The sequence below is a fragment of the Ziziphus jujuba genome, chromosome 9, assembly GCF_031755915.1.
Source record: "Ziziphus jujuba cultivar Dongzao chromosome 9, ASM3175591v1".
Classification (NCBI taxonomy): domain Eukaryota; kingdom Viridiplantae; phylum Streptophyta; class Magnoliopsida; order Rosales; family Rhamnaceae; genus Ziziphus; species Ziziphus jujuba.
The window spans coordinates 867,024-881,855 of NC_083387.1; the positions used below are offsets into that span (position 1 = coordinate 867,024).

The following is a 14,832-nucleotide window of genomic DNA, read 5'->3' on the forward strand; positions in this document are numbered from 1 at the left end:
AACACACCTAAAAACTACGCCACATGCACAGGCGATGCTTCAGCTTATCGTTTACTCAGTATGCAATACTAACTATACAACATTACCTTTTTAACTTTTAAAATTTTGATTAATAAATGAGATATTTTAGAATATCCATTGCAACAAGGATAACATATCTTCGTCAACCCATTCAATGCTGCACATGCACTGCCTCCCCATGATACCCAAAACCAACTTGGTACCCTTTTACAATACACGCTAAGAGCCTGTTCACGAATCACCTGGCCCAAAAAAAAAAAGTACGCCTAACCGGAAGACCCAATCATCAAAGAGCCTAGCCCGGCCTGGCCCAGCCCAATCCGGAAAGCAACTGTCCAAACGAGTTCAATCGACGGTACCATTTTCCTTATCAGGAGGAAAGCATCATGTGGAGAACTCGACCATTTGCATCCCTCTTCCAGCAACTGCAATCTGATAGTGACCCCTGCATAAAACACAAAACAATTGACAAACTGCAATATGATAATTTCTCATTTTATACAAATTGATTATGTAAAATATTCGCTACACAATGAAATTTGGCAATGAAAGCTCGATTTACAAAACCTGCTGCAGACTCTGGCATCCAACGCTTCTGGCTCTGGCACACTAACGATTACATTGTCAAACTCAGTTAGCTCACCTTGTTCCCCAACACACCAGCACCTAAGTCGCTGATCCAGACCAGCTGAAAACACCCAAGAGCCATCGGTCCAAACACCTTCATATATGAACAAAGAAAGAAGTATCGACATGAGTTGCAGCAGTCAGGAAATGGAGAAAGAAAAATAATAAATTGCACGATTTAATGTAGAAAATCACCTTTTACAGCAGAGCTATGAGCTGAGGGAACATTGTAATGACTTAAGACTTTAATTTTATAGTTCACGTTATGGTTTTGGCTAGAATGAACAAAGTCATTGACACTTCCAGCACCAATAACAGAAGTTCTGCCATTCAGCATTACTAAATCACATTCCTGCGTTGTTAATGATGGTGACAATTCAAATCTAAGACAGTGAAGGGCTTGATCATCACCCCCACTAAGTACATTGTAAAGAAATCTGCCATCAGAACTTTGGCAACCCTCAACATATGAAACATGTAGACAATTGACACCAGATTGGTGAATGTTCTTCAAAACATGCAAAGGCCTTATTTCACTTATCTCAGATGATGAATCATCTGCATTCAATTCTACATTCAGGAAGGCAGTATTAATAGCCTGTGAAGAAACTGTAGTGCTACTGTCACAATTTGTTGAGCCTTTACCCGTGACATGATTTACCAAATTATGATTAGTACCCTCCCCAATATTTACTGAGATTGATCCACAGCCCGCTCTTTTTTTTGACATGCTACCTAGGGATCTCCACTGCCGTCCACCCTGACTTCCCCTTCCTGTGCGTGGCCGTTTCTGACAGTCAATCAACTTCTCTACTTGAAGAACTGATATCTGTCGCATAAAACCCTCAACACTTCTAGTCAGGTCCCAAAAGGCAATACTTCCATCAGTAGCTCCACTAATGGCAATGAAAAGACTTCCAACCTGAATCTCCTCTGTTAATCATGCATACAAGAAAACTGTAAGACTTTAGAGAAAAGTGAGAAATGCCAAATTAAAATGTAACTTTCTCAAATAATCATTACAAGAATGGACATGCTAGAAGTACATTATAGTAACAATAGAAAGAAAAGAAACGTTATAGTCCCCTAATCAACATGAATGATTAATTTTACTGTGCAAGTAACCTGTGCTAATCGTTTAACACCACAACAATTTCATGGAGCAATGCTTCTGCCATTTCCACAAACTGAAAACTTCAAAAACAGACTTACCTACAGAAGATAGAGATGTGGGGATAATAACATGCTGCAACGCCAATACTGGGGATGATAGAGGAACCAGAAAAGCCACATCAAACCTGCAATAACATTTTATTAAAGAAAGAGACAATGCCAAGAATAGACATGGAAACTTGAAAGGCTAAGGAAACAAAATGATCAGCTCCCTTGTTAGTACCATAATCTGTGGGGCAAGACCAAAGCCCGTAATACTAGCGTAGCATTTGAACAAGCTACAACAACAAAACAGATTGTTAACCTGAAAGAAATCAGACATTAATAAAATTTCATTAGAGGGAAGGTTGAATATAAGATAAGCAAGATAATGAGGGATCTCCTATCACCTGGAACCTGCACACTTAACAAGGAAAGAGGTGACAGCCAGGTATCTCCAATCATCTTCACATTTGTCTCCAATGAAAGATTTTAGCTGTGTATTCCCTTTTTCAGGAGACTCTGATCCAAACCCAGTAGAATTGATAGTCGATACATTTTGAGCTAAACCGCAAATTATTTCCCCAACATTTTTGGTAAGTTTATTAGTGCCAGAATACTTTGGTGGCATATCCGTGGAAAGCCACTGGAATGACATTGAAGATGACATATCTGATGAAATGCCATTTCCAGATACTCTATGTTGCTGACTAAGTTCTTCTCCATTATTGTCTAGCTTCCTATTCCTTAGTAGCCAAGAAGTTAAAACTCGCTTAGCACCCACTGAAATCAATAGGACTAAATTATCTTCCTTCTCAGTTGATGCATTTGGTAAATTGGTAACATCCACTGAAATTAGATGTATCTTTGACACACAGCATATTGATCTCACGGCTGATCCACCAACATGCTCGCCAAGCAACTTCGATTCCAACCAGTTTTCAATACCTGAGGTATACCTATGCAAACCATATCACAGCCAAGTGGTCACGTACAAGCATCATTAAAATCAGGCATTTTCAAGACCAAGTGAAATCAGAAACTTGTCCTGAGAGAGGTTTAGAGGTGGGTAAAAAGGATAAGGAATGACTGAGGAAATTTTTGTCCACAATTAAGTCAGATTCTATGTAGAGAATAATTATTGTCATACCTAGTCAACCTTACAGTGCCATTTTCACATCCCGTTGCAATCCAACTAAATCTAGAGTAGAGGTTGTGCTTTCCATTCGCTCTAGGTTGCAAATCTTCTGGAATAAAGCATAAGGTGTGCATCTCTTTCCCATGGAATTGCATATGCAAGTTCTGGGGAAACATCTTCCGGTCCACATCTGGTACCCAGTGTCTATGAATGTAGATGGTTTCATCCTGAAACAGAAATGAGTATTATACAGTTACTAAACATATGAAGAACCAATAATCTCTGCAAAAAATGCATGAAGTCCAACTGCAACCCAAACCATATCCTATTGAATATGAGGCCTCAGCCTAAATAGAATCAGAGGTTTACGCCTCAACAGGAAGAGCCTTATATTCCTTGTCTTGAGGTTATAACATTGAGGTCCTTGCATTATGCATCGTCTTGAGGCATGACCTCAAGATTTAAGCCTCAAATGTCTTTAAAAACATTATGCCAGTCATTAGAAAATTATGGCCCATCACAAATTTGAAGCAGAACTATAGTCGCAAATACTATATAAACATTTGACAAAACTGAAATCTAAAGTTAATTTAGTTGAGATCCAAACCTTAAGATTCTCTTCATTCTTTTAAAATAATTTTAAAACAGCTGTTACAAATGATGTTCTTGCCTAGAAGGTGATGATTCTAGTATTTGCACTTATTAAATTAAATCATGTTGACAGAATTGTACCTTGACATATGCAAAGCAATTCTTTAATTCTGGCACATCTCCAAGATAATAAGAATGAGGACGACGCCATCCACCACAAGGAATTCTCACAACCTGCTTTATCTCAGGCACCAAATATGAATCAAACCTTTGTTCATATTAGCATTGGGGACAAAGTGATAGAGAGGAAGAACATACCTTCATTTCAGTTTTTAAGTTCCAAATCATAAAATCAACTGATGAAAAACCAGAAGCATAATGGCAGATGGACAACTCATTAACAGAATTATTCTCGGCACAGACAGATCGAACAAGACTCAACTCTTTCACTTGTTTCATCCCAATAAATTCCAAAATCTGTCCATCTCTATCATATTCGAAATAGCATATACACCCATCTGCCCCAGTCTGAATTAGAAATAATGACCCATTAAGTACATAATATCATCAGAAATTCTGGATAAATAGGATGTCATCTTCCAATCTTATTTTATTATCGCCATACTGACAATTACATTAGTCTATAGAAAACATTTCTTTTTCTAATGGTGAAAACAGGAAAAGAAAGTGCATGCTCAATAATTACTATCTAACACATACTTATAAAGAGACAAAGACAAATTCAGACAATACTTGAAGCAAGTATATTGACTATACCGAACATATTTCAATCTGATTGGGACTTGGCCCAGCAACTGTGACACTGGTGACACTTGATATCCCATGAGCACCTTTGAAATAAGTTAAGGCAGATATTTTCACATCTGGGGCCGCAGATGTCCTCAGCAATACAGTCTTTAACAAAGGAAATAGAACGAGATTACCACGAATATCTCCACACAACAGCACCTGCAAAATTTCGGCTATAATGGGTGGTAACAAATACTTCATGAGAAAAAACTCTATCTGAGATTCACATTTTGTGCTAAATATTATTACAATAGTGCTTCAATTTATACTTTTACCAGAGTAAAGAGAAGAGGGGGGGGGGGGGGGGGGGGGGAAGGTTTTTTTTCTTTTTTTTTTTTTTTTTTTTCCTCCTTCTTTATTTGTCAGTGTATCTAAGAAGCAGCCACTGTTTTAATTTATTTTAACAAGATATTTAAAATTGATCTAAGCAAGAGAGAGAGAGAATTCATGCATAATAACATGGACATGAGAAACCTGGAGAAATCATGTTAGGAAAACATATTAAATGGAATTAGACAACACAAAATCATTCAGGCTTATTATAATTATCTTTCATTTTTTGAGCCACATAGGGTCAATTGCGTAATGAGTAGCTATGCCATTTATTATTTCCTTTTAGTGATTTGGAACACTTGAGTAGACATTCCAATTATAGTCTCTTAAAAATAAATAGAAATCAAATTGAAGAGCTTTCCATTCACAAGAACGAAGGAAACAAATACCTCATTCTCAAAAGATGCATCCAAACACATTATTCGTATCCCAAAAGATGACATGAATTCTGCTACAAGGAAGGCATCAAGACTACCCGCACAATTATGAGAAACAGACTGTAATTGATCACACAACCTCCACAACTTCAATGTGCCTCTTGGGTCAGCAGTGAAGACATACCTGAATCATATGGTAAACAAAGCACATGTTGATAATAATTCTAAAATGTAGATACTCTGAGAGTATAAATTCCATTGGCATAGCCTAATTTTGCAACAGATTGGTATGGTGGTATAGGACTTGTCCTTTGACATCTGAAAGTGGTAACCATGACATAATCACACCACCTAAGTTCCAAATGCTGGTGGGTTTTGAACACAAAATTGTGTCCACAATGTTGATAGTTTAACCAGCAATCCATTTACCACAACCTAGAGGACCTGGACATGTATTAACATTACATATAAACTGGTAGCATCCAGATATTAATAATATTGAGTTCCTGTGCATAAAAAGATAATTTAATGGAATGAATGGTCATTACCCCCAACCTAGTGACTTGGACCAATGGGTTCCTAAAAGCTGTCTCTCTGGTCCAGCTGACCAAGTCAATGCAACACCCACTTTAGGTGCACATACATCACTCACAACTTGGATAATTGTCACATTTCCTTTGCCATCTCCAAGCGCAACCCAATCCTCAACGCCGCAGCATTGTTTAAACGGTTTGGACAATAAATCCATACAAATAATTGGCACCACTTCACCAACCCGGGCAATTTCAGTCCAATATACATCACCAATTTCAGATAATTTAGCATGATAAAGATAACCGTTGTTTGTGGCCACATAAAGAACGTCTTCACATGCAAAGTGCAAGCAACGGACATATTCACTTTTGCTGAAAAAGGTCAGAAAAACCAAACAATTCCAATAAATATAAGAATTAGATAATAAAATGGTAATAACTAAATTTCCGAACTAAACTAGCACAGTAAAAAATAAAAATGTTGGGAGTTCTTAAAGTTCATAAAAGCACCAAGTTTTGAGTTTCACATAAGCGATGGTATCTTAATGATCTATTCAGTTAGTTGTTCATACTGAGAATGTTATGACACCTCTACCACTTCCATACTCAGAGTTACTCCAAACTTAGAACACTACCTATCCATAAGGCAAACATGCTCTGATGAATTAGGAATATGAACAATATACAAGTTTGTTCCGTCAATGTTGTTAACATCAGAATGCCCCTCCAAGCCGAGGAAAAGTGAAGCATGCAGCTGATGCACTTTGATAGCAGAGTCGAACCCAGCAGTAATAAGCAGCAAAAATTCAGGATCACACAAACATCGCCATATTCCCCTTCCTCTGTAGACAACAAAAATAAAGGCAAGATCAAGCTTGGCAAAAAGCAAGTGTCAATAAGGTCCTATAACTAATACAAATCAACTTTCTTCCAAGGATCACATCATTATCACATACAGATTCCTAACTATCGGAAATCAAAACGATTTGAGTTTGTCCATTTTTCATATAAATTCAAAAAACATTAATTAATTATCTAGATATCACAGAAAAAGATCGGGAAAGAAGAAGAAGAAGAAGAAGAAGAAGAAGAAGAAGAAGAAGAAGAAGAAAATGCACTTACATGTGTTCCTTGAGCACCTGAAGCTGTTTACCATCCGTTCCCCACACACGACATGTACAATCCTCACCAGCCGTGACAATAAACTGAGAAAACAAAGGGAACTGATTTGTTTGTAATAGAAAACACATCATTAAAAAAAGAAAAAAGAGAAAAAAAAAAAAAGGATAAATAAGTAATGGAATTTCATATAAATTCATAAATTAATCGTAAAATCAAATTTCAGCTGATGAGGAAATTAGTTGATGAGAGATGCTATGGTTCAAATCCCAAGCATAACAGCATGTAGGTTTAAAGCAGTAGGAGTGATAATTGAACAGCTTAAAAAAGATCAAAAATCCATTTAAAAGGTGAATTTTTGTTACCAATTAAATTAGCATTAAATGATCTCTTTTATTTTAATTTGATTTCCCAAATAAATTAATCTTTCAGACCCCAAAAAGAGAATATACACTAGGATCTTGTGAAGCTTACAGAATCAAAAATACAGCAGTCCCAAACTCTTGCATTGTGACCAAAAAGCACAAGCCCAACAGATTCCCCTGGTTTATTAGAGTCTTCTATGTCAGCACAAACTTCCCAGACACGAACGCTGAACCAACAAAGAAAATCAAAAAATTACTTGAATTACTAATTAAGAGAAAAAATAAAATAAAATTTAGAATAGCACTATTAAATCATTGAATAGAAGATAATAATTCACCTACGATCATCAGAGACAGAAACCACATTGGATCCATTGGAAGACCACGATATGCGAAAGATTGAACCTTCATGTCCAACAAGTTTACAAATGTGAACAGCTTCATACTGCTGATGATGATATTGTAGAGAATTTGAGAATGAACTGCTATGACCAACGTTGTCTTCCACTTGACATTTAAAAGGAGAAGCATCAATGTGAGGTACCACTTTCCAAATAATGATCTGCCAAATCCAATTCCTTAAGAGTTAACAACAGTTAATCGTTCTGACACAGTAAACACGTACCACTGTAATCATTAGCAGGGGAAAAAATCGACCGCAACATGATGTTACCTCATTGAAAATAGTGCCAGATGCAATTTGAAGAGATTCAAGATGATCACCCCATAGACGCATTGAATAAAGAAGACTCCTCTCTATATGTGAATATAAAAAAATTATATCAGAAAACCAAAAGTATAAAACCACCCTCAAACAATTTAAAATTGGTCAGAGAAAGCAAAACTATTTAGACACAGTAGAAGAAATACATTCGAAACAAAATGTTTGAACCTGCCCAAGTTAGAGCAGCAAATCAGGTTGTTCGAACCTTATAAGTTTTACTAACCGGGAGACTGAACTTCAAGAATCACGCAGCACTTTGAGATGTCCCATACGTGGACAGAGTTGTCACTACATCCTACAGCAAGATAGTAGCTACCCCTCCCCTCATGTGAAGAAATGCCGTCTCCCTACTTACAATCAACCAAAAATAAAGAACAAGTAAATTCATACTTCCAATTTCCAAAATCAAAGCCAGAAAATAAATTATGCTTCATTACCTTCAAGAAGGAAACATCCAAAACCCAATTCCCAAACTTAGGCAACAACTTCAAAAGCGTGAGATCCACGCTTACTCGGGATTCATTCATGCCAATGCGTAAGCAAAATAGCTTAACTCTCCTTTCCCCAAACACGACTACTTTGAAAGCAAGCTCGGAGTTTACGGCATCACAATCAATGAGAGAACAAAGAACCCCATGGACGCGAATTCCTTGGAACACGCAAAACGACCTTACCATCTTCCTTGATTCCAAATCATAGACCACCAGCTGGGAACCAGAACCTGCTTATCTTATATGAACCAACCAAGAAAAACGATATGCTCAGTCACTGAAATTAATAAAATCTTTAAAAAAATAAAATAAAATAAAATAAAACCGTCGAAAACATGCCGGCGAGGAGGTAAGGAAGAGAAGAGATATGAGAAGGTAGGTGGAGAAGACAGAGGGCGGAGATTTCTCCAAGGTATTGGCTGCTTTGCAGACGATAAGAACTGCTCTGCTCCACCGCCATACTTGGGCTCTCCGAGTCGGCTGCCTAGGGTTTAAGCTAAGGCTCCGCCTGAGAGATCAACTGTTTCAAGTTTCAATGCTAACGGAATGAACCGGGTTTTGGCGCAAGAAAATCAAATTCCCTTTTCTTTTAAAAAACAAAATAAAATAAAAAAATAAATAAAAAAAAGGAAATAATAATGATAATAATTAAATTTTAAAATTGCGGTGAGCGTGGATCGAACACGCGACCTTCAGATCTTCAGTCTGACGCTCTCCCAACTGAGCTATCCCCGCTTGTTACGTGGAGACAAAAAATTCCAAGGTTTTATAGTACGTAGTGTCTGGGACACGTTTTCCTCCTCCGTTTTCTATTTGTCTTTCTTCCTGGGTAGGGGGGTATCTGGCTATCTGTAATCTTTCACATCCTGAGGAAACGCACAGGCATTAGCATTTTTCTGACAGAAACATGGGGAAGACGAAATCTTTCAGGGACGACTTCGCATTCGGTTTGTTCCAACACCTTTGTTTTTTTCCTGTGTGATTTTTATTGTTAGGGCGGTTATTATGGTTTAATTCTGAAAGAAAGTAAAAATCTTTACGCGCAGAGCAAAGGGTTGAAGAATCGCGGGATATTGTGGCGAAATACCCCGACCGAGTCCCTGTAAGCACACCCGCATATCTTACTTTTTTATTAAAAAAATTAAAAATAAAAGATCAACTTCATTACATGACATGAAATGGGACTTTGGCAGGTAATTGTGGAAAGATACTCCAGCAGCGACCTTCCTGAATTGGAAAAGAAAAAGTACTAAATCCTTTCTCTATTCATTGCTGCTTTCTATTTTCCAAAAATAGAAATTATTTTTGCATATAATTTGGCCTTCTAGAGGATGCTGTTAAAAGTTTGTACTGATGTAAAAACTAATTTACAAAACAGTCAGATTAACCAGTTCTTACTGATACATATTTATATTTGTTGGTGTTGTGATGATATTGATAGATACCTCGTTCCCCGGGACATGTCAATTGGACAATTCATTCACATTTTAAGCAGCAGGCTCCATCTCACCCCGGGAAAAGCTCTCTTTATATTTGTCAATAACACTTTACCTCAAACAGGTTCTGACTACTACTCATCTTATCTTTCTATTGTTTAGCTTCCGAAAAAGGAAATCTTTTATCCTCGGAATGAATGAATGAATGAATGAATATGATGTTTCTGTTCTTAACTGTGATTTTGCAGCTAGTTTGATGGACTCTGTCTATGAATCTTTTAAGGACGATGATGGATTTCTATACATGTGTTACAGCACTGAGAAAACCTTTGGTTAGGCTTTTAGCCTGAGAGCCTGAGATTGAGATTTGGATCCATTCAGTATTGTATTATTGCATATCTTGCAAATCCCACTTTTTCCTTCATCCAGAGATTTTTTTTTTTAATTTTTTTTTATTTTTTTTTATTTTTTGGGTTAACTTTGAACTGTGGTTATTTATGTTAATAATGCTTTCATTTAATTGTCAACACATATAAACGGTCGTCAGTTCATGTCATTATGAAGTAATACAATGTCATGTTCAATATTGGCCTTCTTCCTTAAGGAAACATGTTTCTTGGTGTGGTGTATGGGACCGCATGTTATACAACTTGTTACTTCTGTTTCAGTTATACCATATACCACGAGTTTTTACTTTTTGTTAACGGACTTTTAGGCAACCAATGAACTTGGACTTAGCAGATGTTTAGGATCCAGTATAGGAAATACAAAATTGTTGATTACAAATTCAATTCGAAAGTATGACTAAGATTTAATAAAGTAGATTCAGCAACATCCCATCTTTCTTTAGTCCTCTGAAATTCAACAGTCTAAAATCACAAGACAACAAGGAACTCTTGCAGTAGGCAAATTTTAACAAAGCGTTCACCATCTGCGGAATCCCAACTTCTGAAGCAAATTTTAATTTGAAATGCAACAAGTGAAAAAAAAAAAAAAAAATGATGCAGAAAAATCAAACCGTTTGACTATATTCTCATTATGGTATATATGAACAGGCATCGACCTTTCCCCGTCAAAATTATCATGCTACACAACCCTTCGCACAGTGTTTAAAGGGTTTGCTTTTCCATCATAATATGCTGCTAAGAATTGAACAGTCTATGAGCTCCATTTTTCCAAACACCACGGGCAGGCAACCCTCCTGCATTGTTACTGCTCCCATCTAACTTATCATTATCTAGATCTGGATCTGGATGAGAATTGGAACTGTTGAGATCCAAAAGTGCAGAGCCATCACCAAGGCGAAGCCGGTGAAATTTTGAAGTTTTCTTCCGTTGCTTGCTCCCACCTCCCCCATCTCCTACTTTTTTATCAGATTCACCACCTGCTGCTGAGGAGTTCTTCTGGCTCCCCAGCTTTATTGACGGTTGACTATGAGAATTCAATTCCACCTGCGGCTCATCAATTACCAAATTTGTTTTGCCTTTGGAGCCACGATACCCTTCTTTTGACAAAACCTCCACCTCTTCTTCTGAAGGTTTGTAGCTCAACTGAAGCTTTCGTACAGAGTCTGGCCGTGTATTCTTTGAATTACTGCCTTCTCTGTCTAAACACTTCCCCTTACCTTTCTTGGAACGATTACCATCTTTCAAGCGAAGATTGCCATCGGCCAGGTCATTACCCTCTTCAATATTGGTTCGAAGACTGGTATTATAGGTATCGAGAAGCTCTTTCTGTTTCCGTGCATCAGGACAGAGTCTAGCTAAATCAAGGACAAGATGCGACAAGCCAAATCCCCATACATAATCCAGATAAATTTCTGTATCAAGTAAACCCTGACGGTACTGTCCAGATATGTCTTTGAATATGGTATATCTGTCTTCATCAAATTCAAGAGCTGCTCGAATCTTTTCCACCAGAGACTTGTTTGCAGTGTGAACATCCTCCAAATTCAGCAAAGCCTGGCTACTTGAGGGTAACTTTCTCACTTGCACTGCAGAAACTGGGGGAAAATCTGAAATTGAAGGTTCAACAGATCCATTCTCAACCAGATTTGGTGCAGATGTAGAGTGACTGATCCTACCAGGGTTACTTGAGTTCTTCGAAGAACTAGATGTTAGTCCGTGAAATGTTGTGGGCCGAACTTGAGCAGAACTAGCGTAACTAGATGAATCAGGTGCATTGCCAATGGAAGTCTTATTCTGGCTAGAACCACGAGAAATTCCAGGTGCAGCATTAATAGCAGGCCAAGCCTGAGATGAATTGCTTGAAGGTATCACAGGTCCACGGCTAGCTGCTGCCCAAGCCTGACCTGTATTAACAACAGTCACATTATGGTGGCCTTTGCGGCGAAGATGTGCTGCCATACTGTTATTAGGCAAACCATCTGAGTCATGTTTGGGTTTCAACTGACTGCTGCTGCCAGGTGCATTGGAAAGGGGAGGGAAGGCAGATTCTTCCAAACGCTTATTCCTTGAGTGCCCCAAAGCTTGAAGGTATCTAGCAGATGCTTCAGAATCAGTTGCAGCTAATGTCTCAAATGGCTGAATGATTGGATCTATATCACTTTCTTGCCTGAGATCAGGAGCTACTTGCCCACCAGATGGCAATGATGAATCATGAACTGCATTATTGGCATTAGCTGTCTCCAAACTTGCTTGAATAGCCATAGAAAGTTCATTTTCAGAAGAATCCCGAAGAAATGTCTGTCCCCTTCCTCGGCGATGACCTTGTTCATTACTTCGTCGATATCGGAAGCTCGTTGGTATCTGTTATGGATTTGATTCACAGGATAAGTAAAATATGAAGAAATAGAAAAGACTAAATCAAATAAGTCAAAATAAGAAATGGCCAAAAATATGAAACACCAAAAGCAACTACAAGTGGTCTAAGTAAACTGTGGATTTTTTTTTTTTTTTTTTCCTTCCTTCTTTGGAGTGAGAGATTACAAAGCAAAATACATGCCTGAAGAGCAGCATTACGCTTGGAACGAGACATACGCCCTCCATGCTCAATAGTATTATGTCTCTGAGAAACAGTGAAGACAAACAGTAAAAATCTGAAGACTACAAGACCATGCAGAAACAGAAACAGGTAAAATAATCATGCTCTAAAGAGCCACCTTAATTTCACTTTCAGATTGAAAGACAACAAACTTTTTGGCAAGGCAAGCCTCATCTTCGCATAGGAAATGCGCTTGACGGAAGTGCATCTGTCACACAAAATAACCAATTACGTTCAAAGACAATCACAACTGAACAATTAAAAAAAGGTTAAAAACTATGTCATGATACAGAAAAGTAATATCAATAATAACTTGCCTCCAGGTCATCATAATCCTTATAATATTCATATTGTCCAGGATGCTGCCTGCATTATACAGCATAAATTGTAACTCAGCTACATTGCCTTGTTTTGCATTTACAAGGGATCTTCAGTTGAGCACACCAAATCAATAAAAAAGGGAGATATAGTTTACCTTTGGCAAATATGGCAAGTGTAGTGTTCAGTAGACATATGAGAGTACAGTTCATTATCCCCATAGAATGGGGTTCGGCAGAACTCACACATAGGGTGCCCCATGAAACCTCCTCTTTCACTCTCACTTCCATCCACTTCAGAGTCACCTGTACTTATGTGCTGATTCAATTGTGCTCTCGTATATAGCCTTTGTTCACAAATAAATACCTGTATTGTACAATGAAACCAGAAATCAACATGCAAACCAGATATGCAGCAGACGGAAAGCTTTGTCAAGTGCATATAAATACTTTTCTAATTCCATACGCTTAATACTATCGCATATGAAAATCACCTTCCTTCCCTCCAAACATAGGCTGCACATAAATGACTTGTGCCGATGGAATATATGCCCCTTAAGCTGTTCAATGTTCCGAAATTTTCCACGTCGTTTTGAACCATCATTGAATTGCTCCTCCATCTTGTCACATATACTGCAAGAAAGCTTGCACATTGCCTTGATCATCTTATAGTGATCCACATCATCAAAGAAGGCTTGTGTGTCCTCATGATACCAGTATGCTCCAACACGTCCCTCCTTTACTTCAGATGGCAAGACTGAAAAGTCATTAATCATCCTTGTATAGTCGCCTAAAGCCTGCACCCATACCCAAAGCACACAGAATGTATAATAATGAGTATAAAAACAGCAGCAACGTAAGATGCAACAAATTATTACCACAAAATTAAAAAAATTAGGATAATTCAGCAATGCATTTAACCTCAATATTGCATCTAAGGTTCATATTAAGCAGGTACTTCGTCAAACGAGTAAATACAAAACAAGTTACGAAATTTACAAGAAAACAAATCATCGAAAACGAATTTTCTAAAAATTGAAGAAATCATTCTGATAAGAAAACATAGAGAGCAGGAACCCTAACCTTCGTGACGAAGACGACGTCGGATTCGGTCTTGCAGATGCAACAACGGCGATCCTCGCAGATAAAGCGGAGGCGCGCCACGCAAGTGGAGCACACCTCCCGGTGACCACACGGCCCATAGGCAACCCATTCAAGGGCGTCGGCGCACACCGCACAGCTATCGTCCATGGCTTCTCCCTTTCCAATAAAAAAAGAAAAAACCTAATTTATTTAGAGGTTGAAGACGGATAGGAAGGAAGATCTAAAAGGTTCCAGACAGAAAAAAGAAATAAAATTTATATATATATATATACATATATATATGTATGTATATAACAGTCAAATAAATTGCATAAATATTGAGTTGAAGGCACACAAAAATAGTGAGTAGGGGCTGCAGGGCAGGGAACTTGGTGGAGACGAAACCAAGGGAAAGTCGGATTTGTGTATTATGCGAATCCTCAAAGACTATTCGAAATTCTTTTTTTTTTTTTTTGGTCCGTTGGGAATGCTATTCCGAACGGTTTTTCTTTCTTTCCCTTTTTTTTTGTTTTTTTGTTTTGTTTTTTTAAATAAATGCATATAATAACTAAATAAAAACTCTGCGAGGGTGAAATGTATTCGTGCCACATCTTTCACACAACATTTGGCATCTATCACAGTATTTCTTATGATCTGTTTTATCATTTGTGAATTACCTAATCGCTTCTTGAGTTTAAACATGTCAGAAAAA

The 14,832-nt window shown here is 37.7% G+C and overlaps 3 protein-coding genes and 1 non-coding gene across 8 annotated transcripts; 1 reads left to right on the forward strand and 3 right to left on the reverse strand.

Moving 5' to 3' along the window:
- Positions 1-82: 82 nt before the first annotated feature.
- LOC107426171 (uncharacterized) lies at positions 83-9,106 on the reverse strand. Of its 4 annotated transcripts, none has more exons than XM_060820319.1 (21): positions 8,972-9,106; positions 8,621-8,789; positions 8,228-8,511; positions 8,014-8,137; positions 7,740-7,822; positions 7,405-7,628; positions 7,176-7,293; positions 6,705-6,787; positions 6,218-6,424; positions 5,598-5,954; positions 5,062-5,233; positions 4,307-4,498; positions 3,848-4,057; positions 3,671-3,763; positions 2,951-3,165; positions 2,211-2,759; positions 2,045-2,125; positions 1,861-1,946; positions 844-1,581; positions 589-742; positions 83-466 (listed from the first exon to the last, which is right to left on the reverse strand). In XM_060820319.1, exons 2-21 carry the CDS (start codon positions 8,739-8,741, stop codon positions 406-408), a joined length of 4,152 nt encoding a protein of 1,383 aa, XP_060676302.1. In that variant the 5' UTR covers positions 8,742-8,789; positions 8,972-9,106; the 3' UTR covers positions 83-405. The 4 variants fall into 4 exon arrangements, with proteins under 4 accessions (XP_060676302.1, XP_060676301.1, XP_048337417.2 ...); XM_060820318.1 differs by having other exon boundaries at positions 8,621-8,801; positions 8,972-9,097; XM_048481460.2 differs by lacking the exon at positions 8,972-9,106 and having other exon boundaries at positions 8,621-8,858.
- TRNAF-GAA (transfer RNA phenylalanine (anticodon GAA)) lies at positions 8,944-9,016 on the reverse strand. Its single transcript has one exon. It is a non-coding gene; the product is annotated as a tRNA-Phe (tRNA).
- On the forward strand, positions 9,088-10,366 carry LOC107426213 (autophagy-related protein 8i). Its single transcript, XM_016036333.4, has 5 exons — positions 9,088-9,228; positions 9,328-9,383; positions 9,475-9,527; positions 9,723-9,841; positions 9,966-10,366. The coding sequence occupies exons 1-5, from the start codon at positions 9,189-9,191 to the stop codon at positions 10,052-10,054; spliced, it is 357 nt and encodes a 118-aa protein (XP_015891819.3). The 5' UTR covers positions 9,088-9,188; the 3' UTR covers positions 10,055-10,366.
- A 175-nt stretch (positions 10,367-10,541) lies between these two features.
- LOC107426212 (uncharacterized) lies at positions 10,542-14,654 on the reverse strand. Of its 2 annotated transcripts, XM_048481463.2 has the most exons (8): positions 14,476-14,654; positions 14,121-14,297; positions 13,532-13,834; positions 13,196-13,404; positions 13,038-13,086; positions 12,839-12,928; positions 12,682-12,744; positions 10,542-12,485 (listed from the first exon to the last, which is right to left on the reverse strand). In XM_048481463.2, exons 2-8 carry the CDS (start codon positions 14,286-14,288, stop codon positions 10,860-10,862), a joined length of 2,508 nt encoding a protein of 835 aa, XP_048337420.2. In that variant the 5' UTR covers positions 14,289-14,297; positions 14,476-14,654; the 3' UTR covers positions 10,542-10,859. The 2 variants fall into 2 exon arrangements, with proteins under 2 accessions (XP_048337420.2, XP_060676304.1); XM_060820321.1 differs by lacking the exon at positions 14,476-14,654 and having other exon boundaries at positions 14,121-14,439.
- Between the last annotated feature and the right edge of the window lie 178 nt (positions 14,655-14,832).